We start from the raw sequence: 27,815 nt of genomic DNA on the forward strand, positions 1-27,815 counted from the left end.
CAAATTCACCACGTGGAACCACCATTGCTTTTATTGATTTTTAAATATTTGCAAATTTTCTGATTTCCAACTAGTTCCCAAATGAAATGAATACGTAAATTGTTAAACAGTAACAATTTTCAAGAACTTTTTAGACTTCATTTAATACATAATTATTTATCCTAACGCAACTGGTACTACAATTTGTAGGGCCCTCCCGAGAACGTTAATTGGGGTGGGGGTGTATATTCATATATTCAATTTTGATGGACGGATTTCTTTTGAATGTGAATTGCGTAATTCTTTAGGTGAATTGCTTTCAAAAGAAATCAGTAGGCATATCTGAATTTATGAATAAAATACCCCCCTCCCCCCCAATTAGCGTTCTAGGGAAGGCCCTGATAATTTGTTAGCTATTGGTTTCCGCACATATGGTTTTATAATTCATTTGTATTTCTCTATCTATTTTGAAAAGAGACGGAAATTGTTTACATCATTACTTTTATCTGCTTCAGGTATCTTTTAAGCAATTCTGGATGCGCTTAAGAATGTTTTCCATCTTACATCGTGATGTAACGACGTAAAATAATTAATGATTTATTAAAAAGGAAGCTAGTGTTCAGCTAGTTATTTCTCTAAACAGTACGAAATGGAATATAGGATAAAGATAGAGAAGTTTTAAAACAGTTGAATCCTTGGTAATATTTTGCAAATCCTGTTCACACAACCTGCATGGGTAAAATACATTAAAGTACGAGATCTTTAGAAGAAAAACAGTTGGTTTTCAGAAGAACCGTATAGCCGTTTGAAACACGTAACAATTCCATTTTTTGCTTCGTAGATCTTGGTAGATAAACGAAATCGTCTAAAGCTGTTGACGGTATCATGGATCTCGAGTGAACGAAAGCAACACTCTTATCATCCAATTAGCTCAGTCTATGTAGAAGAACACATTTGCAATCATTACTCAGAAATACTATCTTCACAGATACACAGAATAATTTTAACAAAAAAATGAGACAAGAAAAAGTTTTATTGTAATGGGTGCATTGTTGGCTGTTGGAACTTCCTTTACATCAAAAGTAAATCCCAAAAGTGTTATTTAATTTCTATCGCATAAGCTTATGATTTACTTAGGAGAATGGAAGAACTTAACAATATCAATTAGGCTTTCGTGACGAAACTTTACAGACAGCTAGCAAAGGGGGTAAGGATGGAAATAAATGAAAAGCTTTATTTTCATCAAATTTTGCTTTCAGCACTTGAAGTGCAACTACGTAATGACGCATCCTTCGTATGTACTCTTTCTTACGTCAACTTTTAATGTCATAAATCAATATTCCAATGTACTGTACAGCTTGAAGTTTCCAGATGAAATATTGTTATTTTTGCGGGAGAATCCTCTGATTTTTTCACGTTCTATGTTCCTTCAGCTGTACGAGCACCAAACAAGTTGAATTTTGTGTTGTTCCTATTTTTTATTATAACCTTATTGTATTTAGTTCAACAATATGAAAGTAATTGCATTGTATGACTAACAAGGATATGCATGTATGTAACTAATGTTTTCTCTCTTAACACAGTCCTCATTAATTGTGTGAGAGAAGCTTGTCTATTACAATAATGAAAGTAGGAATAATCTTGTCTGCATCATCTTTTGCTGCTTTCTGCCATTTTTGTAGAATTTAAGAACTCCAAACGACAATGACAATGCAGAAATCCCTGGACAATGATGAACGACTGAAGGGTCTAAATATCCTGAGAAGGTCACGTTGCTTGTATGCGTACAAAAGACTGGCAAGCATGGAGAAGTACACTATGAAGACGGAAGAAAAAATCATTTTTACAAAACTCAACTACATCTACGTGTGAATGTACAATCATGTGAACCGAAGTTCTTATAAACTGAGGCTTGCCTTCTGTTTGGAAATCATTTCAAACACTTTCGCTCAGCTTAAAAAGATCAGGAGTTCAAGAAAACAGAGCTGGAGAAGCTAAAAGTGTCTTGTTTAGTGTAGAATATTGAACTTAATGCATTGTATTGTGCTTTATGCAGATTGTGTGACCTCCAAGATTTTTACTCTCAGGTCAAAAAGTGAATTTATAATGAGTTCGTCTACCAAATAGTTTAGAATTGTTGCAAAAAAGCACAGTAGCAGTTAAAACGTCAACAGAATCGTAGAAGTCAAACTATTTTTTAGCCAAGCTCAGAATAACAGCATTCCAAACAATTTAGGAATGCAAAGTGCTTCTAAGTTTGAAATGTTCGAGGCTTAGAGTTCTTTTTCAAACAAAGAGCTTCTTTGTCTTTACGCTTTTACAATCGACTTCTGCTTATGTAATGAATGTGTACAACCTCATAAGAAAGCAAAAGATTTCATGCATTGGCTCCAAACGTGATTTATTAATTTTATGTCACGGTGACATAAAACGCATCATTCGAGTCATACCCGTCTTTCTCTTAATTTCACGACAGATATCTTTTGATTCACTACATTTCTCAATTGTCAGTGTTGCCATGTTATTCACATTAGTGTTTTTCCTGTTACTATTTTAAAAAACTCAAGAATTCATTCCGTCTGAAATACATGCAAATCTCGAAGACTTCGCCATAATACTTTTTGCGTTTACAACTTTCATATTAAAAATTACGACTTCTACATATAATTTACAATGTTTTGGTTGTGTATGTTACGTATTGATAACTATCTGTTGGCTCTTAATCAATCACAATAGACATTGCATCATCATTGTGTAATAACACAAATCAAAGTACATATTGCGCAGTTAAAAGCAAAACCAAATAAATGATACGCCAGCGACCGCAACGAAGAGATTTGTTACGAGTGATAACAAAAGCGAATGCTTTCAATATCACCGGCTATATCAAATTACGTTGGTTCAAGTGAGTACTTGTACATTATCACAACATTAATCAACAGATACATTATTCGCGACACCATATCCTGTTATAAGCCACCTTTCAAAGGACAATCGTGCAAGTGAGAGGAATATGCTCTCACGTACACGAAAATTTAGAATTGGTCAACATCTACCAGAATATAGTTACAAAAATGAATGAACAAATGGCTAATAAAAATTAAACATCGCTCATAGGTTTCTAAATTAAACAACGATAAAAGAAGAACTAAAGGGGGAATTGAAATGATATGATAAAACTAAATCACAGATAGTCTGAAACGGTGGAAGGGAATTTGACAAACATATTTATAAAGATATCATTTTGTGTAGTTTTTAAAATTCTACCGTAAAACTCAGATTGTCAAATAAAAATATCGTTTCCAAAGAATTTTCTCTAACGAAAGAACATATAATAGCACTTTCTAATTTGAAGAAGAATAAGGATATTGTAATTTGCAAATCAAAAAAAGGTTCTGGTGTAGGGATTTTAGAAAGGGAGGACTATAATAGCAAAATGCTAAACATTTTATAAGACAAGAACAAGGACACCGGAACGGCAAAAGGGCAAGAGGGGCAAGCCTTTGTGGAAGGGCACATTAGTGAAATATACTAAAAATAATCTAATAGTGATCAACAGCAAAGAGATGTGCTACATGCAATACACTGTACAGAAGCACATGTCCGAAGTGTTGGTCGATGAATATTAACGATAATATATAGCTATCAAACGATGTAATGTCGCTAATTTTCAATTTGTCATCACTCATGTATTGTATTTTCCAAAGTATTTCATTCTTCTTCCATTTCTCTGTGAAAACTCTTTGGCAATTACGTCTATTTCCACCATATCCATGTGTTGCTTCTGAATGTTGGAGAACATAATATCATTCAGATGATTTCCTTCAGTGTTTGACCGCAGCCATGATTTGAGACGACGCATTACGCTGAATGTGCGTTCGCACGAGAAAGATGAGAGTGGCACTGTGTAATATAATATAATTAGTTTGTGAATCTCTTAGCAACTTTTCTTTGCTGACGGCATGGCAATGAATATCTCTGCTATTGTTGAAATACGCGTGACTTCTGTTATTTTTTTCTTCTGATCCGCATTGTAAAGCCCAATAATGGCAGGAAGATCATCAAGCTGCATTCTTAAAACAATTTTATCAATCAAAGAATTGCTTAATCCATCTTAAGATACTCCTCTTTCTTTCAAAGAGTTAAGTAACAGTTCCTCGATATATTTGATCTGGAAAAGATCGTCTTGTTCAAATCGCGATCCTAGATCTGAGATGATTGCATCAATGGCTTGGTAGGACGAGCTTCACATTAGCCTTATATTTGCACTGTTGTAAACTGAGGTATCTGTGACGTGAAGGCTTTCTGTTATTAACATTTTTTCATTATTCATCCATCTTGGAACTTTTCTTAGTCTAGTGCCAGAGCTAAAATTTTCACTAGATTCCAGTGGAAACGACATCATAACACAAAAGACTTTCTTAGCGTCATCAAGTGTACGCTCGAACTCTTCTTCGCTTTTCATCTCATGAAGACGTTGCAGGACATGTCTTATTGAAAAAAGAGCGTACTCAGCTGAAATATCAACCGCTTGGAGCTCTTTAGAAAACTTCTCGAGTAAAGCCAATAGCTTTCTTGTCGCGTTAAATTAAAGATGACAATTAAGGAAGATAGTTGTCACCTTACCAGTTTCAACTGGTAAACCTTACGTTTGCTCAAATCGCGGATTTCTAAGTTTGTAACAGCTCTTTCTTATATTATATGGTCAATTATCAAACTTTGCATATCGCCTAAGATATACAGATGTAATTTTCAGTTGCTACAGCATTTTATCATTGGGAAATCTTATAAACATGTTAATCACATGACCAAAACCAGTTCAAAATGTTCCTCAAACGTTAAACATTCCTAAGCAAACGTTACGTTTCTTATTTGAAACCCGACATTTCGTCTGACAAACACGATGTTTGAAACGTAAACAAACGCGAAAAATTCAGGACTGTTACCAGTTGAACGCAAATAGTAATAAGTTCGTAAAAATATATCGGTAAAACAAGGTGGATAATTGAAGTCAGCCAATGAAATTAGCTTACCATACTGCTCACGTCAACATTTAGTCATTTTCTTAATTTTTTACAGCCACATGCTGTGGAACGCTTAACAGTAAGTCGGTGAAATTTCGAATTTAATTACACGAGAATTTTTCAAATTCCAAAAAATTCGATAAGAAACTATTATTTGATGTTATGGTAAACTGTTGGTTACTTGTGAGCGTTTTTGTAATGTTATTTAATGCATAATTCAGCGTGTATTTGCTTCGACTTCGACTGTTTGTTTGCTTTGCAAACATTTGACATTTTTGCGATGTTTCGACGAGTGTTTTTAAATTCTACTTTTGTTTACTGTTTTGAGCAGCTTCCTCAAATGCTTCGAAACAAATTTTGTTGAAAATTCTTCTTTTAATATGAATACGTGATCAATATCGTTTTGGTGGCAAGTTTGCTCGTGCATGGCTGCACGTTGTCAACACCACCGATGTTTTGAAGAATTGGAATAAAAAGTTACTGGATAGCAAAACAACAGCTAAAGAAGGTATTTTTTCTACTGCGGTCGTTATTTTGTTAGTAAAAAGTAATTATTTGTGGAAAAATACTGAAATTAATAGAAAATACACAAATGTTGTTTGGTATAAAATTCAGTATCATTTAAGTATAGTTCAGTTGCAGGCGATATATTGATATACAAAAGAGCGAAAACCAGGGAGCTTAAAGGAAAAATAGCCATGTCAAATTTCGGTTTATTTGCTTAGCTTTAAGGTAACTAAAATAAGTTTTGTATTTTGTATTTTGAAATTTTTCTTTTTTTAGTCAGCAAAAATTGCGCGCTCTTTTACAAATTTCCACTAATTTCATCAATAAATTACAATCGGAACTAAGTCGTTGTTACACTGCAAATGTTGATAAACTTTCTTAGTTGACGAAACCATGTCACTGGTACTGCACAATGGAACGCTAAATATAACGACATCAAGTGCAAATTTCATCTATTGATTGAGGCATTATTTGGGCAACTGCTTATGAATATTTATGAAAAGATGTGAGAACATTAAGTATTTTGGTATGTAGTATTTTTAGTGACGTAGCTCCTGAGCAAGTTTGGTCCTGCAATGTTAATTTCAGATGATTAGCATTATGTTATATGTATACCTTTGATTAATGATTAAGGACCAACTGGCTGGTTATAACGAGACCCTATAGATATTCATTTTCTCTTGAAAATATCTGTTGTGATGATCATTTTTTGTCACCTTACATGTTTCATTAAAAGTGGGCATAATTATCGTGAATTTGGATCAGCCAGGCATGAAACAAATTCTCGAAACCATTAGCTACCATTTTCTAACGTTCTAAGTTCTACACATGAAAAGTTTTTTTTGTGCTCGAATACTTTTTAATAGTATATGTTTGCCATCTTGAAAAATTTAATTTTTTATTCTGTTTGCAATAGTAATCCATTCCAAAGAAACTCTTGCATGATATTTGATTTAAAATATGCTTTGTTTCTTAGAAAAGAACGAACACGAATGGTACATTTTACTGCTGTATTGCATTGTTATTGTGGATTACGTCATGATTTCTTGAATGATATCTTGGTTACTGTGGATCACATCATATTTATGTCGTGGATTTCTTAAATTTATTCTTTCGTAATGAAGTTGAGGATTACGTTAATAAACATGTGAAGACTGAAGACTACAATTCAGGTGCAATGTTTTATATTGTTAAAGTTATATAATCCTGGTGATCCACCTTAATTAGCAGGATTGTCAAAACATTGACTGAGTTAAAACAGTCAATTGTTTTCGTAACGTCTGTTAGTGCTTTAAAATTTTGATTATTTTGTTCGGATTTACTGTTTGAGTTCACAGCATCATTAAATTTTGCAGGAAGGGTGATTTTAACATGCTAACAACGACAGCGCAATTATGCCTGTTCCGCCTATTGTCTGATTTGTTTTAACAACGTACAAAATGTCTTCAATCTGTTTTTGTACATGTCTTATCAATATAGACTTAGAGTGACGTCATCATGTTGATCGCCACGATGTACCATCTTAAGCTTAAAGAAACTCGTGTGGGCATCTTTGAGTTCATACAAAACAAAGATTTTATAGCAAGTGAAGTCCAAAAAACATGGCTTGACGGTGCGAAAGCATTTCAAAATTTAAGCGATTTTTAAACGCTAGAATTGTTCTTTTAATCATGGGTAACCTGCATTATTACAAAAAATATTGTTGAATGCAAACTACTCTCTTAGTAAAGTCTCCTGCGTTTATGCAAATTGCAACGCAAAAGCTAAAAACAGCGTCAAAAATGGCAAATTTGCATTTTTGCCTTTTAAAATGAGAAAGTTGGTTTTTGTCAAACTTTTCCTATAGGTATGATGTATTATAGTAAATTGATTAAAACTTTAAAAAACATTGTTAAAATAGAAACAGTCTGTCATGTCAAGGTCACAAAAATATCAATATCCAGAAGAAATGTTAACTGGTATATAAACACATGATTGTCCCGGATCTACGTTGCGTTTCTTCAGATGTTCAATAAACGTTTGTCACTCTTTTGACTTTTTCCCTGGCAGTACACTAGATTTTCTTAATTTTCATTTATGGATTTATAAGTCACTTGGGACTAATAGAGAGGATTGTGTGATTAATAATTGCATGTTTCTAACTTGATTCTCTTAAAGAAAAAGAGTCAATACGAATAATGGTTGTGCATTTAAGAAAATCATGTAAGTGTTCTGCAAAAAATGGCATCATGACTTCCTGTGACTCTCAACATCATGATCAACAGTTTACTTCCTCATCCCAACTGTTTTGCCTATTTTTGTTAACTTTTTTTTCATTCTCATCAATAGAAAACAGTTCTAGCAACTTCTCTCTCATTTTTTTTAATTTGTATATAGAATAAATAGGTCATTTACGAGGATGGTCAATGTGTCTGAAATTCGTTTATAAGTTAGGTGTCAGAACAAAATCTCAAGAATTACACTGACGGGATTATTCATAACACTCTCAATTTAATAGTGCTTAATCAATAGAACATTTATAAATAAACATGATTTTTTTCCTGCAAACCATTGATGACGCTGATGTCCATAAACAAAGCAACACTTCTTGTATTTGATGCCTACAAAACGACGAACAGAAATAAAATAATCTGTACCATTTTCAAAACTCGGACTCTAAAGTTTGCAACGACCGTACAATATAGTATTTTCATATCAATTAAGGTTAGTATTTATTTAACCGTTTAGACTCACTGTGTGCATGCGACGATTTGGTAGCTAGGATGTTTAAGTTCAACTTCAGCCAATGATATGTTAGAATTGGAATAATTTTTAATGCCTTTTCATGTTGAGATTTAATGAAAGAAAGCAAAGCGAGAATGCATGAGCATTCGAATGATAAAATGAAGAGTAAAAACAGATCACTTCGTCTAAGTAAAGCCAAGCAAGTGCTTTTATCATCGTTAAGAAACAGTAAATGCTTAAAATTAATATGTGTATATAATTAAGGAAGTCTTGTGAAATTGTTTTTGCGAAAGCACGAAAGAAAGATGTGCACCAAAGTGGCAAAAGCTGTTTTAATTTATTCAAATTGAACATTAGAAAATTTACAAAGTAAAAAAAAATCTGTCGCCAATGTAATAAAATCATCATCAGTCAATATTTTGCTCAAAAGTTAGCGGGAAACTAAATTTCAGAGTGAAAACTGTCATAAAAAAGTAGTAAAATGAAGCAAACCCATGAGTATCTTTACATGGTGCTGGCTGACGTTTGTTGTGAAACCATATCCTTACTAAAACATCAGTCCACACAAACACAGAACACGTCATGACTGTATTAGCTAATTTGAATTGATTGAGATCTACAAACATGCAATAATCATAAAGTTTCAGCTGAATCAATACCTCAAAGAAAGTGAATACACTACAAGCGGAAAACCATATGTGTCATACCAAGTGTATTTATGTCATGGGAAGATGAAGTTTTGCCAAATCTGTAATCGCAGAAGAATGTGACTGCTCTCTTAGTCTAATTAAATAAAAATTAATGTAACTGATAAGAGAGCAGTTTTTCAAGAAAAAATTAATAAAGGAGGGAGGAATAACATTTAATGACTGTCGTAAAAGTAAAAGTGCTAACCAGACTCAAAACACCTATAGATATGAGATTTTCGTCAACAAAAAGATTTCGACTGATTAAAAAACAAGAAAAACGCAACTTTAGAAACATGAGTCAAGTATCATATGTATATGAGGATGCGTCGATTTACAGTAAATAAATACCCAGTTCTTAACATGGAAGGAGTTAACAATGTCAGACTTATAAACCTTCCTAAAAGAAAAGTAAATTTAAGTCGTGATTATTCAATAGGCAAACGATCAAACCTGTCAAGGAGCAGTATTGAAAGTTTATGAAAGAGTGTGACAAAAAAAACTGCATTTTGTAAATTGGAGACATTACATGCAAGTTGTGTCTACGATCAATAAAGCTTGCTCTTAAATATATTGTGTCAATAGACGATGTGATGAGCTAGCCCAACAACCTCAACTTCTCAAGCAAAATTGTTTGGTGGATATAAAGATGTTGGCAGCTTTGTAATCACTTCAAGAAAAACCTATGCAGCACATGATAGACCTTGCTGCGTTTTGTTCTTAGAAAAAAAAGACAAATCTGTGAAGTAGAAAAAAGATTTTTTCTCAATTTATTAATTCATCTGAAAAGAGGCGTAATCGATTTTGAAAAATATTAAGACCAAGAACACTATTTGAAAATGATGCGCCATCGTTCGTACAAATGTCATTTGTATTGGTAATTGTCAACAAGTTATTTGCGTCATTGCCATCTAGCATGCGGTTTTTTATAATTGAAATAACATTGAACTTAATAAGTGGCCTGTATTTGAGCAAGCATTTCATGTTCATTCAAAATTAAAGGCAATTTGCCCCTACTCCACTCCAGTGGTGGGTATACTTTTAATGTATTCTAAATTAACATTACTCTGGGCGTAGGACATTGATGTTGATGTCATACTTAGTTGCTTTTGGTAGATAAATCAGTTGTCTCATCCACATGTATACTTAGTGAACTGCAATCATTTTCAAAAATTTTATCCTCAACGTTCTGATCTTTTGATCTTTGCCTCTGGTCTTATTTCTTTAAATTGTTTTGTAAATAATCCTAATCTGAATCACTGGTAATGACACTGTATAATAATGGATGTGCAAAATGTTCCAAAGCTAACTATAAATTATTTGGCAATATATGTTTATTGATATATGATAAAAATAGGAGCAGCACACTCAAGGACACATTACATCACACGTATTTGGCTAGAATTTCTGCCTTCACAGTTAGTAGACTTATAACATTATGAAAGAAAAGACTCAAACGGTCGAACCAAGCAATTAATTTTTCACAAACTCTAAAATAATTAAATTTCCTCTACAGACGTTGATGAAGTCCATTGTCTGAGGCTTTTGCCAAGTCTAATACCGCAAAATGATATAGAATTTAGTCTATGGACCAACACAATCAATAAAAACAAACTTAGCAAAAGGATCAGCCAATTGAAACTGATGTTGAGATGACCAGACATATTAAATTGAGCTTGAAATGACCCGACATAACTAAGGTATCATACGTTTTAGGTTATTCAATTTATCATTTACCACTGATGATTTATCAGCTGCTTTTTTATCATACTCCGCATTTTCAAATCCAAGCTGCTTTTAAATTATATTTCTTTTTTATCCATGCAATAATTATAATTAATTCATAAATCAGTTGTCCATTAATTCGTACACTTAGTAAGTGATTGATCTGATTAAGAAAAACAATCAAATAATTTGAATATCTAATACATGCCAGTAGCCTCTCCCCCCCCGCACTTAGCTATATTATGCGAACGCAAACGCAAGCACCTTTCAAAGACTTAATCCAATCTGACAAAGCTTTAAAGAAGATCTCTATAATTCCCTCTATAAAAATTATCATTTGATTTGTCATTATAGATTATCTAATAAGATCATAATAATTTTGAAGATTTCTTTGTATGAATCAACTCTTCGTTTTAATCTGAATCTTCTTACGTGGAGCTTGTGATATAAGTTCACTCTTGACGCAAAACCATAGGTTAACTACGTCTAGCAATCTGGCATGAGTGAATTGGCTCTCGTTTGTTTCTTCGCAAAGGATGCCCTTCATATTTACAAATCCAGTTCTTGCATGACCGATAGAGAGACAACAGTTAATTTATCAAGTATTTCAAAATATATTCAAAGAAGAAATTAAAAGTTATTGTATACGAAAGTATTGAGGAAATTAAGATTAATCATGAGGAGACAAAGACGGGGAAGGATGAGCGTCAACTGGAACACATTTGGGCAAAATGTTCTCAAACCAGGAGTGGATCATGGGTAGGTCTAAGTAAAGAACAGAAGCTCCATTTTATTTTAAATACTTTTATTTACGCTGCTGGTTAGAACGTTCTAAACAATATTTAAGGCTAAAATACTCCCATTATGATCTTAAGCCATTTTTTGGTTATATTTAGTCATGCTTGTTGATTTTTTTTTGATTACTGCTCCACACAATTCGTCTCCACCTGCAATTCTTCACCAAATTATGGATGTTGTACTATGTATGCCAATATTACCTTTCCAATCAATTGCAATTGCAGAACCATAACCTGTATCGTGTAAGCAATCTTTTATTCTTTGTACTGCCTTCTTAACAGAGCTCTAAGTAGTGAAAATTAAGTGTGAAAATTATTTCATTACTTTTTGATACTCAAATGTCGTAAAATATCCCTGCATTGAATTGATATGCTTGTAGTTGCCTGATCATCCTTTCCCTATTCCATATTGGGACGAGGCGGGTGGCTGAATGGTTAATTGCGTGAGCTGTAAGCCAGACGACGCGGGTTCAATCCCGGCTCGTGGCACATCTGGTAATGTGTCTGAAAACCTAGCCCGGGTTGACCAAAGCCATGTGAGGGAAATTTGGTAGAGGAAACTATGTCCTCGGATGGACTGTATCTGCATCTGCAATGTTGCAGCCTTGTCACACTGTGTCACGCTGATATCCGCGTTGCAGTTGCGTGAAGGGTACGAATGATTGTAGTCTGGTCAGCTGCCTTCACTATAAGTGACCAGGATGTTCCACTTTGTGGAACCCTCAAACGTCGAAATCGACGGAGTCCATTATTATTATTATTAAAAAGTACTTGTCTTCCCAATGTCATTTTTCTTACTGCCTCTCTATAACCACCAGCTGTTGCTGCCCCATATTCATTAGCTTATCCACCACAGCCAACCGTACATGCCTCGCTCAGTCTACCTTTCAGTCTTCCTGGTTGGCCGCCTGGTGAATTGAAACAAGATAAATTATCTTAAAATGTGCTTGCATTGACTGAATAAACGAAAAAAAGAAAGTGTATAAAACTTTCATAGATGGTCTAAGAAATCGGGTAGACACAGGAAGTTAAAGTAAAAGGCAAAATGTGTAGTTGCAAGAAGAAAAAAGAGAGGTTGGAAAGAGTGACCTCAAAATGTAGAAACAAAAGAACAGAAGGGAAGATATATAAAATAGCTACATATATAAGTAAACTTGAAAGAGATATTGAAAGATAAAAAAAGAAAAATTCTCACTTTGGACTAGGAAAGGAAAAAAAAATACTTTCAAAATTTAATGAACATAGAAGACGAATAAGATGACGTGGAAGAAATTAAATTGGTATATATGCGCCAAATTGAGGTTTTGGCTGTGGCCGAGCAAGTAAAAAAAACAATGGAGAAAAACACGGTGTAAAGAAGCGGACCTACTAGGATAACTGCAGAGCTCTTGAAAGAGTTGGTTCAGTTTTAAGGAGAAAATATTTAACAGTGTTACTTACAAAATCATAAGAGGAAACAGTTATGATGATTTGTGCTATAAGTTATCTGATAAGGATTTATTTACATAAAAGAGACTCCTTCACAGGCCAAAAAAGGCGGGGTTAAAGTTGCTGGAGAAGATGGTGGACAATAAAATTAAGAAAGATTGTGAAGATAGAAAATGACCAGCATGATTTTTGACCAGAAAGAAGAATACTACATGCAATGTTTATTTTTGGACAAGTGCAAATGAATTGTTTAGAAGACAAGTCCAAATGAATTGGAAGAATTCTGAAAAAGTGGTAGTAAAAGCAACATATGAGAAGGTGTCAATAAAGAAACGAATGCTCTTCAGCAATGCAGAAGAATTTGAGATAAAGTTGCCCTTCATAAAAAGTAAGTACTTTGCACTTTTCTGTTCATCTTAGTTCTAGATACATTTATTGGTTTTATGGAAAAGCGATACCGTACGAGATATTGTTTGCGAATGATATAGTTTTGATTGGCATCGCAAAGGAGGAAGTAGAGGACACGAATGGCATAGAGGTAGTTCAAGAAGATGATTTTAATTACCCGTGCTTAGTTATGAAGCATGTGGGGGGATCATGGATAGCAGAGGAACAAAAGGAGCAAAACCGAAATATTATGGAACTGAAGATCAAGGGAAACAAAAAGCCTTTCTTTATGTAAATGCAGATAATAATTTATTTGACGTTAAATCTACGGTGAAAATATATTAATATTTGAGAATTCGGAAAAGAATGGCATTTTCAATCATAATACAAACCATTCACCTGTAGAACTTGCACACGCAAAGTGTCCATGTTTGTCCAATGCAACAGCTGAGACTGAATCAAATATAGCAAAGATGTGCTCTTTGGTATATTTTTCGGTCCGTAATTTCTCCTTAAAGACCTCACGCTCGGTCATTAAGGGCTTAATAATTAATGAGAAAATTAAAGTAATATATACCTGGTGCAAATTAGCCACTTTCCAACATAATTTTTTCTTCGATTGATTATGAAAAATATTGAAATTGCGTTTAATTGTATTCACCTAAGGCATAAAATTTCAAAGGCTCTTATGACATACTTTGAAAGCTAAATTAAGGAGGGAAAAATTGCAAATTTTTCAATAAGCAGTCTTTGTAGATTGTGATTGTCATTAAGTTGATGCGTGCTTCGCGAAAGCTCTCAGGGAATGAATCCGTCGCTCTTTAATTATAAATTTGGTTCATATTTTTCAATTATCAATTCAGAAATATTATATTACGGATGAACATATTTTTCATTGTTCATGCCAATGATACACAAAATGCATGTTATATTTTTTTAAAGCCTTGCATGTGTCTCATTGATATATTCCTATATATTTATAATATATTGATGTTTTGGTGATCTAGCTAACATTGAAAAAGAATTGATGACCATAATCAATTCAATGCAACTCAACTGTTTACTTACATTTTCATCCCAACTACTTAATTTTTATTTTACTTTTGTGGTACGGATTTATATACTTGCGTGATGAATAAAATATTTAGTTGAAATCATTTTTGGATTCTACAAGTGGAACGTTTGAACATCAAACAAGATCGTGTTCTTGATCTTAAACAAAAGTCAATGTCGTGACTAATTAATGGGAGATAACATAAATTAGTTACGTTTTACTAAGGTGGACTTTTATGGAATGCCGATATATTGATATTTAATTGAAGAACATAAAACTCGGCTTTCGCCTTTCATCCATTTTTGGCTTTCTATCTTTTTTTTTGAGATAATATGCAAATTAATATCATGCTTATATAGGTCATTTATATCTTGCGCGATGCATGTACACACTTCAGGACCAGCTCATGCAAGCCCTATTAGCGAGACATCTCACAACTGCTTACGATCTTGATTAGCCATGAATTTATTGTTAAAATTCACGTGTTCATATGATATAGCAGACTGATCCCGTTGCCAAAGTCAGCCTGCTATCATATGAAATATTTTCCACATAAATTCAGCTAGCCCGCTTTCCGAGATAGAATTATGATATTCATAACATGGGCACCAACGGACTTTTATTGTTTTCCTTTTTGCCTTGCCAAACGGAATTGAATTTGTCACATGAAAGCGAAGAGATATTTGGCTCGGTGAGGGCAAGGTCTAGCTAACTGGGTTCTTATGAACAGGCCCCTAGTTTGAAGTTCATTTCAACCAGCTGATTTTGTAATCGATTTATAAATTTTGAGGATTTTTCATTTTAAATTACTTCTATAGCCAATCTTCACATAATATTTGCCAATATATTGCACCAAAATATTTGCACATATAATAGTGCATTTAACTAATATGTATTTAACTGTGGGACGGGCGGGTGGCTGAATTGGGACGGGGCGGGTGGCTGAATGGTTAATTGCGTGAGTTGCAAGCCAGACGGCGCGGGTTCAATCCCGGCTCGTGGCACATCTGGCAATGTGTCTGTAAACCTAGCCCGGGTTGACCAAAGCCATGTGAGGGAAATTTGGTAGAGGAAACTATGTCCTCGGATGGACTGTATCTGCATCTGCAATGTTGCAGCCTTGTCACAAATGTGTCACGCTGATATCAGCGTTGTAGTTGCGTGAAAGGTACGAGTGATTGTAGTCTGGTCAGCTGCCTTCACTATAATTTAAGTAACCAGGATGTTCCACTTCGTGGAACCCTCATGGTTAGCACTATTTTCCACCCAGCAAACCGCCCTTTACTTTACACAATCGGAAATAAATTAAAGATGGCGGCTAATGGGAAAGAACCAAAAGCTAAAAGGAAACCATGCATGCACTGGTGCTAGGTCGTTTTGAGATGGCGAGTAATTTTATATTTTTATAATACAGTTTTTAATATCAATATATGAAAATATTTACAGATAAATGTTGCAGTATAAATTTTCATGCAACCACCTTAAGTTATAAACTTATAATCCAGGCTGGAAAATATGTCGTTTTTCGACGATTGTGTAAAATATTATATAAAATATTATATTGTGTAAAATATTAGATTGTGTAAAATATTATATTGTGTAAAATATTATATTTCAAAGTAAATAGTGCTAACCAACCCTCATATGTCGAAATCGACGGAGTCCATTATTTAACTGTGGCACAAAGGCGATTCGTTGACAATGGTTATACATTGTTGACAAGTTGTTCGTCGGCGATTCGTTGACAAGTTGTTCGTCGATGATAGAAATTTTATACATGACGTACACAAGAAGTACATTTTAGCATTTCTAAAACAAAATTGACAATCTTGCAATGTCATAACAAATAACTGTTTTTACAGCCGGCGTAAATCAAAGTACTTACATCGCAGAAGAAACGTTGTTAGCGTTCAGCTTTTCTTGAAACCATTGTGTTAAATAAACATTTCATTGCACTTCCAAACTCTACTTAAGGTCTGACTCAGTGCAGAAAAACAAGAAAAAAGGCTCGTGCTCGAGCAAAGAACATAGTTTTATATTGAGGCTCCGATTCTGTTCCGAAATCATTCGAATTTGATTTAGCCAATTCCTACACTAGATCTTGTATAAAAAAATTTCTGCAAAATTTTTTTATGAGTGATAACCTAGTAGCTTGAACTTTTCAAGGTTTACATAGCATTTTAAAAAGATGCCATTCAAAAGAGCTGTTTCGAAAAGACCGACTTGATTTGTTTACTGTTTACAGTGTTGTCAAACATCCTAACAGTTTCAGCGGCGAATCTTAACACCGGTTTCACAACCATAGCAACTGTTGTTAAGGTCGAATTCGGAGGACAAGCAAACGCCACTGCCATGAAGTTATTAACGCACTGTTTCCGCAGATAAGAACCTTCGTATTCTTAAAAAATATGACTTTACATTCAAATATTATATTTTCTATCTTGGACAAGCACTTTTCATTTTTGAAATGAGGGGAAGTTGTAAGCAAGGCCTCCTTGCCTGATTACTTGGAAAATTTCGACAGCACACCAAGTCACCAAATGTAGGTATGTGCAAAACATTGAAATTCATTTCCTGATATGATCCTTAAAGGACGATTTGATCCTTAAAGGACGATCCTTAAAGGACGATTCATTTCCTGATATGATCCTTAAAGGACGAAGAGCCAGCTTAACATACATTCTTCGTGGAATTAACTTGCGTCTAAATAGAAGGCAACGTGATTCACGAACAACTAAATGCTATTTTTTTCTGTGGTGAAGATAAATTTATTGTTTTTTTGTGTTAGAATTATTTATTGAACAATTGAATTTAGTACGACTAGTTAATACTAATGTGCAATTATTCTTAAACAAAGTTTTAACATGGCAAGTTTTTTAAGAAGTTCGATAAATTTCGTGGAAATTTTAAGATTTTCTCTGCAAATAAGACAATCCTTTTTTTATTTCAAATGCTTTTGATAAATTTTGAGTTTATCGTGGTTACGAAGTGATGGTATAAGAATGCTACAGACTACAAACTGAAAATATATCATGAAATGCATTGGCTCCTGGAAAATTGCCTTTCTTCTATTCAGGCGTGCTGTTGATTTCTTTTTGGCTTTATTCTTGCACCACACAATTCTTCTTCCCCTGCAATTGTTGACCAAATTATGGATGTTGTACTATGAATGCTAATATTACCATATCGATCGATTGCAATGGCAGAACCAAAACCACTCTTTGGTAAGCGCTCCTTCATTTTTTCCACTGCGTTCTTAACAGAGTTCTGTATAGTACAAAATGAGTTTCAAGATTATTTCATTCTTTTCGGACATGCAGGCATCGTAAAATATCCCTGCATTGAGTTTGAATTTATATAGCTTGTGCTTACCTGAGCATCTTGTCCCGACTCCATGTTGAACACTACTTGTCTTGCTAATGTCATTTTTCTTACTGCCTCTCCATATCCACCAGCCGTTGCTGCGCCATATTCATTAGCGTATCCACCACAACCAACCGTACAGGCTTCGCTAAGTCTACCTTTCAGTCTTCCTGGTAGGCCACCTGATGAATTGAAACAAAATTAGCATAAAAGCTGCTTGCATTGTCTTACGCGAAATATTTTTATTTTTGTGTCTGTGAATTAGCGATACAGGAAGAAAAAGTGGAAAGAGCAAACTGGAAATGAGATGTTAGGTTCAATGTGGGAAGTGTTGCATGAATCTGCAGTAGTAGTATGTGCAAATCAAAATAAAACTGTTTTTGGAAATAAGCGATGTGGTAATGGATGAGGATCAGACTGCGATAAAGGAAATAGAGAAAGCGTACAAAGGTTTGAGCGATGGTCTAGGTGTACAGGAAGTGGAAGAAAGAGGCAAAACAAGTTGTGGCAAGAGCCAAAGAAGGAACCTGAAAATTGTGATATGAAATCCTGGAAACGGAAGAATGGGAGAATAAGATATAGAAAATAGCTATACATAGAAATAAACTGAAACACGTGTAACACATGTGACGGGATGAAAGAGAGAATTTTTAAGGAGGAATTGAAGGATGTAGTTAAGAGTTTAAAAATTGTCATAAAGTAACTGGACCCACTTGAATCGCTACGGAACAATTTGAGGGACAAGATATTGAAGGAATTAAATGGCTACAATGTTGCTTAAAAAATCATGGAACTGATTTTGGGGGCATGGACTATGAGATATCTAAACAGAATTCTTATAGATAAAGTAGACCCGTTCCAAATCTAAAATTTCAGAGAAATAAAATTGATTCAGGCGCTAGCAAACGTGATGGAATAAAAGGCTACAAAATCTTGTGTTTTCTACACTCTAAAGCAATGTATGAGAGGTGTCTAGAAACAAAGCCCTTTGGTGATTCGGACGGTTTGAGATAAAGTGAATGTCCATCAATTTTCCGAACTAGGCACTTTCTGGTTGTTTTTTTACTGATAATATAGCCTTGATTGGAACAAAGTCTGAAAATGCATACTGAAAAGTTGGAAATTCTAGATGAAGGGAGCTACTTCAAGTTGAGTACTTTAAATACCTGGACTTAGTCAAAGAAGCTGAGGGAGGATCATGGAAAGCAGAAAATGAAGGGGGGACATGGAGAGAAATTAAAACAATTATTTGTGATGAAAACCTTCCATTAAACCAAAGTGTAAAATTTACAGAACAGTTAACACGAGGGGCTGTTGCATGGGGTTGAATACAGGTAAATTAGGGAAAGAAAGGACAATTTGATGGAAAGAACTGAGATGCGAATGCATTGATGATTGTTGGAGTATCATCGAAAGACAAATAAAAAATAACAACATTATAAGAAGATTTTGTCTGCTAACCATTATTAAAAAGAGAAAAGAAGCAAGGTTAAGATGTTATAGACATGAAATAAGAAGACCCATGGAGAAATCATTGCGGAATGTCATGGAACTAAAGATAATGGGGAAACAAGAGGATGAGGCAGATCAAGGAAAAGATGGGTAGATTGTGACTTAGAACATTTAAATGAAAAAAGATTAACATTACAAGGAAATCATGAAAGAATGGAATTTAAGCAGGCATTCTTAGGACTTTCGGAGATTAGAGCTGTGTAGAAGAAAAAGAAGGAGAATTTCTGAAATTGACCAATAGATTACATTTTCCCGATGACTACTTTGTAATAGATACACAAAGTTTTAGATCTGATGCAGAGGGCGGATCCAGTGTGTTGTCAAACTTGCCTTGGCAACAGTCACACTTGGCGTTACATATTAAGCTGTATGCTACTATCACTCAGCTCAAAGCTGCAGTAATTATATTTCTGGCATTTTAAATATATTTTGATATACATCCCCAGAATGACTTAAACAAAGAAAAAATTTAATACGACTGTAAGTACATGTAAATAATATATTTTTTGTGTTAGCTGTAGGGAAGAACCGCATAGGTTAATTAGTTCATGAGGTTTGCGCGAGTGTATACCGAACATCTTTTTAGGTTTCGGAAGGAGCTCGTAGATCTGCACACACGATTTTTGGGCAACAGTCAGCAGCCTTTTTGTTGCTAAATTTAGCATGGTGGGAACAGGCCAGTGCTGCCAGTGAATCAAAAGTCGCTATTTTTGTCAGATGACAATAGTTTGGCAACAGTGAGCAAGAGTTTCCCCTGAATTATTGCGAAATCTGAATCTATACGCAAAAAAAACTTCATAAGCTGTACGATTAATGTAAAGAAAATGTAATTTTTCGGCTTATGCGTCGATAAACGTCTTTTACAAGTAGCATAGGGGCATATGGCCACAGTTTTGGAGAAAATCGAAGAGATATTTTGCCACGAAGCAAAATCAAGTGAAATAGTTGAAGCGTTAAAATTGCTTCAAGAGCAATGTACGAATCATTTTCACCGAGAATACCTGATTCGTGACTTTTCGAAACTGCAACTTTCAAATTGTGAAGTCAAAAGATCAAATTTAAAGATTCCTGTTAGGCATGTCGATTTTTATTTGTATTTTCAAATAAACTATTCGACTCAGAAAGAAATTGACATGAAATAATGTTTCAAATACAGCAGTTGCAAAGTCTCCTGCATTATATGTGAAATCAAGTCCTAAGCAGCAGCAACAGCAAACTAATTTGGATTTTTTGCTCTCCAAGAAAAGAAGTAGCACTTGTGGTACGGAAAAATCATCAAATTCGGTAACACCGCACGATCAGACAGAGTATCCAGTAAATATCAACATTAAAGTGGAAGATCTGTCTTCGGGAAACGCAACAGCTAACCAACCTGAGTCCACAAACAACAGTGAAAAGAGGAATGTTCATTCTAATGATACATATAACTTTGTCAACCGTGGCAATAAACTTTCTGATGCTGATAAATATGATCTTTTGTGTAATTTTTGGAAACTGGGTGAAACGTACGACTTTCCTTTTGTCTATGTTAATGGATTCATAAAATATCATAAAATTTTCGTTCAGTAATCGTTTGGATTTCATTGTCAGAATACTATCTGATTCTGTCTGAGGATGACTTTGAAATAAAGTCGAAAATTTACAGTTTACTTCTCGTCTTGTTTTGATTCATATTTTGCAATCTCAAGTTGTCTTGCTTCTTTGGAATTTGTTTTATATTATACTTCTTTAAATTATCGGCTGGTCATTGTTTTTCATTACATAGAAGTTTGTTTAGGGGTCTCTAGGGGGTCTATGCCTGACAACTTGGTAGAAAGTTTTAAAGACAATATCCTTTTTGGAATAGCATTATTTAAAATATATTTTATGTTCCTAGACATGCTAATGAGCCATATATTTGACATGATAATGAGCCTAAATATTTGGCAAAACATTCAAGTATTGTTCGCTTAAATTTTTTTTGAAAAAAACATAGGCAAAATGTGTTGTTTTTACGCAAAAACGATGCCCACAAAATATTGATCAAAAATGCTGAAAATGGCATTTCCAAGGCTCTGAAATTCAAACTTTCTCAGGGGAGAATGCCTCAGACCCCCCAGCGCCTCCGACGTTTTATGACTGATGTTTGAAAAATCCTAGATCCGCCTCTAAGATGAACGGTTAAAATCGTTACCACTTTTAAATGTACATCGTGAAAGAAAAGTTAACATTGACTTAATTGTTCATAAATTTGCACTTAAAGATCCACGAAGAATGCTGTTGTTGGATATATTCAATGAAGATCAAGAAAAATCAAAATAAGCTATGCCTTAAACATAATTGCCTCTTTTTGATAGTATTTTTTACTTAAAGGTAAAGCCAATTTATTTGAAGTAGTAACGTGCATCAGTCGTTTTTAAAATCATGCTTTTGGCCAATAGGATTGCTTCATATGTCAATGTGATTATATGTAATACTTTATTAGGCGATGAATAACATACCACTTTTTTGAAATCGTAGAATAGTAGTTTCAATCATAATACAAACCATTCACCTGTAGAACTGGCACATGCAAAATGTCCATGTTTGTCCATTGCAACAGCCGAGACTGAATCCCACACACCTAAGTGTTTCTTGAGAAAGTCTGGTAATTCTTCATACTTAAGTTTGAAGGCTGCTGTTTCAGGATGCTTCAGCTCATCATTTGTGAAGGTTGGATGGTCAAGTGTTTTAGCAACTTTCTCAACTCCAGCTCCTGCTATTGCGGTATGAATGGTTTTCTCCATTATTTTTCGAGCAAGTTGGACAGGATTTTTTAAACAATCAGCTGCCATAACTGCACCTGTTAAAATTTAAAAAATTAAAGTCAATGTAAAATTTTGATATGATCAATCAACTGTGGAAAACAATTCACTTGAGGAATAAAAAACAGATTACATTGCGCATGTGTGTGTAACATAAAACTAATAATTACCTGTGTTCAATGTAGTTCCATCCATTATCATTGCATCACATTCAATCTCCTCGTCATTATTTAACAATGATCCAAAACCACAATTAAAATAGTTTAAATCTTCAAGATAGCTTATAGTTTTCTCAACAGCATCCACGGCGGTGCCACCCTGCAGGTTGAAAGAAAAACTTGCATTTGATGTTTGCTTAAAAATATATATAATCAACGCATCTCTGCCTGTCGCATATTCTGCAAAAGCAATGCATTGGAAACGGAAATTGACAATGGTTGTTTTATGTTGGCTTATTTAACAAGTTTTAATTTACAAAACCCATGGCCAGATTAACCACGTGTCAGATGCGGCATATGCCACAGGCCTCATGCTTATGAAGGCCTGGCGCTTCGCTGTACTACGCCTTTACAAAAGCATACCCATTTTCTCCTGGGTAACGTCTAATTTAGGGTTTTGCGTCTTCGGACGCCTCCTATATTAAAGGTCCTTGCGAATATGGAGACCTGACGCATTAAGGGCCGCTAGGCTTGCCAGTTGACCAAGGAAAATATTCATAATCTCATGCTTGTAATATGATACCACTGAGCTGATGCGCTGAGTTCTTATTTAATGCTGTTCAAAGTAACTTTTAAGAGTCACACTGTCACTGTTCGTCGACAAAGAGCTTTTGAAAACTGCATTTGAATGAACATTAAATATCGCCAAACAAGATCTGCCGTACAAGATCTGAATTCATCGGATGCAATATACGAGTCCCTTGTAATTTTTATTAGAAAAATACGCACCAAGTTCGATGAATTCGAAAGAAAAGGAAAACTGCTGAGTAAAAGCTATCATTATAAAGACGAATTCCGACGAGTACGTTAACGTTATCGCCGTTACGATGATCCAGAAGCAGAATCTGAAAAAGGCTGCAAACTCCATTTGACAGAGTTCGTACGGGAACATTTTTGGTAATCGTAGACAGCATCGCAAACGAATTGGAGAAACGAATAGGTGCATATTCAGTAATTGCTGTCAAATTTGGTTTCTTACGAACGCTCAACGACTTGCCTGACGAGCAGTTAACCAATTGTGCGTTAATCTGCAAAATGCATACCCTGACGATCTGGAAGTCAGCATGGTAGACGAGCTATTGAAATTTTCAAGTTTTTGAACACTGACTTTGTTAAAGAATCATTTCAAAAACTGATTCTCAAATGATCCCTGCCATTTCTTTGCTCTGATGAATTTGACAGTAAAGAAATTGAGTCAGTGTCTATGATCGGACAGAATGACGATGATGGCTTTCAGTTCGTGAAATCAATGGAATTGCGATCCTACCGTCTAATTGTTGCCAACAATCTGGAGGCAGTATTTTCTAATCTTGTGATCGCATTTAGGACTTATCTACGCTTGATGATCTTGAACTGTTCGGGAGAAAGGTCATTCTCAAAACTAAAGCTTCTTAAAAGCGAAATTAGAGCTAGCATCGTCAGGAGCGATTGAACAACCTCGCACTCGTCAGCATGGAGTCCACACATGCGAAAACTTTCCATTTCATCACTAATAAACGATTTTGCAATGAAGAAGTCACGTAGGCATAACGTTTACCGGTTATTTTTGGATTAAATCCGGCATCAAATATAGACTAAATTTTAGACGCAAATCTCCAATACAGAGCCAATGCAAGTTTGACCTTTACAGTATGAGTAAGACACTTTTTATCTATTTTAAGCACTTATAATGATAAATGTTTACATTTTGGTATGTTTCTCGGATATGGAATGTATATTTTTATACCAACATTGAGATTTTTCACCAAATATACTAAATTTAGCTGCAAATGCATTTGGGTTTCTGAAGATATAATAAAAAAGTTAGTTAATAATTTTGTATGAAAAAATGTTATATGCAGTGCGGTGTTTGAAATTAAATGAAGATATGATCTTCGCACATTTGCTGGACAATTTAAGCAATTGTCTCATGAACCTGAAAAATTCAGGTAACTCAACGGGATTCGAACCCATGACCTCTGCGATGCCGGTGCAGTGCTCTAACCAACTGAGCTATGAAGTCACACAGTGGAGAGCGGTCAACCGCACTGCATATAACATTCTTGCATATGACATTCCTTTCACGGGAAAACACGAGCCCAACAAATTGACCGCTCTCTATTGCGTGACTTCATAGCTCAGTTGGCTAGAGCACTGCACCGGCATCGCATAGGTTCGAGTCCCGTTGAGTCAACTGAATTTTTCAGGTTCATGAGACAATTACTTAAACTGTCCAGCAAAAGTGCGAAGATCATACCTTCATTTACTTAATAATTTTCTATCTCTGAACTAAAAGTACTTTATAACGTGTGGGAAGGTTGGGGAGCCTCACGCTGAAAATGTGCCACAGGCCTCACGCATTATTAATCCGGCCCTGCAAAAACCCCTTCAAAGTTGTCTTCATTAGTTTAATTTAAGTGCTCTTTGTCACGAGTTTAAAAGGCTCTAAAAAGAACAGCTTGTTGTGTATTACCTGAAACTTTAAAAGAGAAATTTGTACACACCTTACTGAGAACATGAAATCCACTTCGACAAGCTTCAGTAAGTGCATCAGTCAGCATTTCCAAACTCTTATTACCCACAACAACATAATACGATGGGCTAATTTGCACAGCTATTCTCCCTGCAATATTTTTTTGAGATTCATCTTAATAGAAACCATTCAATTTACGATCACTGTTAGTCATTCTTGTTTAATAAAGCTACGTGAAAATGAACAATTTACCTGAAAATTCAGCCATTCTTTTCTACAAAGAACCTGTGAAATACAATAAAAATGACTCTACATAATAGTAAATTTGTCAGAAAAATAGTCAACTTCGTGTTAATCAATGAAATTGTCTTTAGGTAAATTATATATGCTTGAAAAATTGTCTGATCTCGCATAAGTCCAAGCTCATTAGCATTCAAGATTATCCACGAAGTACGAATTATGCAATAGTTCTGAGAACGTTAGCGAGTTTTTAGTTGTGTAAATTACTCAATCAGTGAAAATTTTATGACTCAGTGATGATTTAAACTTGACAACGCCAATTCAATGGGGTCATGTACGATTGAAAGAAAACAAAAATTAACCAGTTCCTGGAACATACACTGTATGCAAGAATTAAACAAGCTGTGAAAAAATATATAATTAATATCTTTTTACTGCATGGGAAGTCGTGTACTTCATTAACGAGTAATCCAAATTCAAACTTTATTAATACAATTGGCTGCTACACACACGTGAAGAAGAACGTGTTTTTTATTGCTGCCACGCATGAGCGTAGCAGCACACTATTCTTGACATGACTCGACCCATCCCCCCCCCTACCTATATACTGGTGAAATCTTGATTTGCGTCTGTCTGTCTGTTAACAATTCCGGGGGGGGATTTACGGAATGAAGGCGAGCGTACAATCACAACATTATAAAACCTTTCGGAACTTCTGTAAGTTTCTGTTTGATTTTAAACTTAAGGAATTCGAATAGATATGAGGCATAAACAACGTAATACAGTAGATAGTAAAATTGAGTGATCACTGGCATCAATTATACATATCTCGTTTAGCGAAAAACACATGAAATGGGTTCACCCTGCCGTATTGCTTTATTAAGTCAGTTCGATCGATTGATATTGCTTATCTTGCACTCTCTATGGTCACAGTGCTCCAGTGAGGGAAATGTTATGTAAACGTGTATTTAATTTCTTTCGAGCTTTTGTGATTACATAAAAATCGGCGTGGATTTAACAGAACGTCCAAAATCACAAAGAATTTATACGCATTGTGCGAGTTTAACCAAGAATACAATTAAACGTTTGCTCTTTGCGATGACTCCGCGTTCAAAGATTAAACATAATTTAATCGCAGTCGCACAGAATCATGTGCAATAAGATCCTATCAAAATGTTATAAAGAAAATAGTTGAAACAAAACTACAGTTGTAGAATATTGCCTGTTTCTAAACATGTAAACACGCGTTCGATTGATCGGTTGAGTGAACAAAGTATCATACTCTTCATGAAGCATCATAAAGACATATTTCTGGAGATATAAACATCTTATCTAAACATTGTTTTCATTTGAAATAGTAATGAATTTATGGTTAGTGTATCATCAGTTTTGAATTATACATGTAATATTGCCAACTGTTACATTCATTGTCCGTATTGACAGGAGAACAAGGCAACGTCAACTTTCAAGGTAAAAGAGACAGACCTAGTTGTAGCACTTTGGAAAATCAATCCGATGAACATACCGGAACTGACAACCAAAGAAGCAATAATGCCACTCTGAGAAACCAAAGATCTGCAGAAAAAGACAATTTGAAAAAGTAGGGGTCTACCGTTGGCGTAGTTGTAAGCTACAAGTCACAGATTCGGTGTTTAAGGGAGATGGATGATGTTTTACCTACAGAGGATGCTGATCAGTATACTCCACTTACTTATTTTAAACGTTTTAGGGGCTGATTTAGTCTTACTATATATTAAGCATTTTCAACTCTGGGCTGAACTGAGGCCCGTTAAGTGGTTTAAAACTTATTGTGTTTACATGGAATATCTCATCTCCAAGCCGAACAGAAATTAACGGGAATATAATCTAATAAACACGCGAAATTCAGAACAAAAAAATAATGTCTTAGCGACAACAATCAGACAAGATACGCTTTAATAACTCAGCTCTGCGTTAAATTTTAACAATCATTTGGCGCAATTTTCGTCCCAGTGCTGAGTTCATTGCTGGTATTTATAGATGTGCTTTAATTCATGCTTCGCTTTTTTCCGGTACACGTTGGTTGCTGAAGGATGGGTAAGAGCTATCTTGCATATTTTCCTTATAGAATATGAATAAATGTAAATATATGTATATATATATACATACGGCTTTGTGAGAAAAAGGTGAAAAAAAAATACAAAGGTCATGTAATTGTGAAAGAAATTTAGCAACAGCAAAACAAAGCAATAATATCAGTAAATTATATTCGATAACTGACATTATTTTTAATCCACAACAACTATAGAACAGCGAAAATGTGCGTTTTTCTTCAAGAATTTTGACACCAATTGTAAATTAACACCCAAGCACTTGTTTAAAATGCTTTTATTTGAAAGCTATATTTACGCTTTGTATGTTCAAATTCATACCTTTAAGTAAGCACCATGAAAGTTACCATCAACGACAATGTTTTCCTAAACGCAGTTAGACTAAAAATGAAAATTTAGTTTACGGTGCAGAATATACATAACTCCTTTATGAATTTATAATAGTGAGTGAGACAATGAAAATAATAGCTACATGAAAAATTCATGCAAATTCCAACATATTCATTTTTACATTGGTTGTAAAAATTAATAAAATTGTTTGCAATTATATTCACCACAGGCTTTTCAATTATTCTTTCGTCTGAAGGGTTTGTCATCTTTCGAAATCTTGAGTACAAATAAAACTTATTCAACTTACCAAACAGGAAACACAAAAAAACTCCCCTTGGAATGCATCTTAAAGTTCATATTCATAGTTTTGATAATTATGATCCTTTTATCAGTGAGCTAGGAAACATGATGTAAGTGTCAAGTATAAGTATCAATGATGTTAATTTTAGTGGTTGTTGTGGTCTTACATTGCAACTGGACTGCTTTATTTCAGAATTTGCAATTTACTTGTTTCTT

The 27,815-nt window shown here is 34.6% G+C and overlaps 1 protein-coding gene across 2 annotated transcripts; it reads right to left on the bottom strand.

Annotated features, from left to right (window-relative positions):
• Positions 1–17,055: 17,055 nt before the first annotated feature.
• Positions 17,056–27,396, bottom strand: LOC124433548 (isoaspartyl peptidase/L-asparaginase-like). Of its 2 annotated transcripts, none has more exons than XM_046983339.1 (7): positions 27,291–27,396; positions 24,892–24,924; positions 24,671–24,813; positions 22,140–22,287; positions 21,720–22,007; positions 17,684–17,856; positions 17,056–17,578 (listed from the first exon to the last, which is right to left on the bottom strand). In XM_046983339.1, exons 2-7 carry the CDS (start codon positions 24,905–24,907, stop codon positions 17,384–17,386), a joined length of 963 nt encoding a protein of 320 aa, XP_046839295.1. In that variant the 5' UTR covers positions 24,908–24,924; positions 27,291–27,396; the 3' UTR covers positions 17,056–17,383. The 2 variants fall into 2 exon arrangements, with proteins under 2 accessions (XP_046839295.1, XP_046839296.1); XM_046983340.1 differs by having other exon boundaries at positions 24,671–24,789; positions 27,291–27,372.
• Positions 27,397–27,815: the final 419 nt, after the last annotated feature.

Source organism: Xenia sp. Carnegie-2017, unplaced genomic scaffold (genome assembly GCF_021976095.1).
Source record: "Xenia sp. Carnegie-2017 unplaced genomic scaffold, XeniaSp_v1 HiC_scaffold_13, whole genome shotgun sequence".
Taxonomy (NCBI): domain Eukaryota; kingdom Metazoa; phylum Cnidaria; class Anthozoa; order Malacalcyonacea; family Xeniidae; genus Xenia; species Xenia sp. Carnegie-2017.

Bases quoted from the DNA above. Each gene is read 5' to 3' on its own strand.
- LOC124433548 (XM_046983339.1), bottom strand. The intron at 22,288-24,670 runs GTGTGTACAAAT...TTCAACCTGCAG, and splicing joins GATTTCATGTTCTCAGTAAG to GGTGGCACCGCCGTGGATGC. The intron at 22,008-22,139 runs GTAATTATTAGT...AAATTTTAACAG, and splicing joins TGGAACTACATTGAACACAG to GTGCAGTTATGGCAGCTGAT.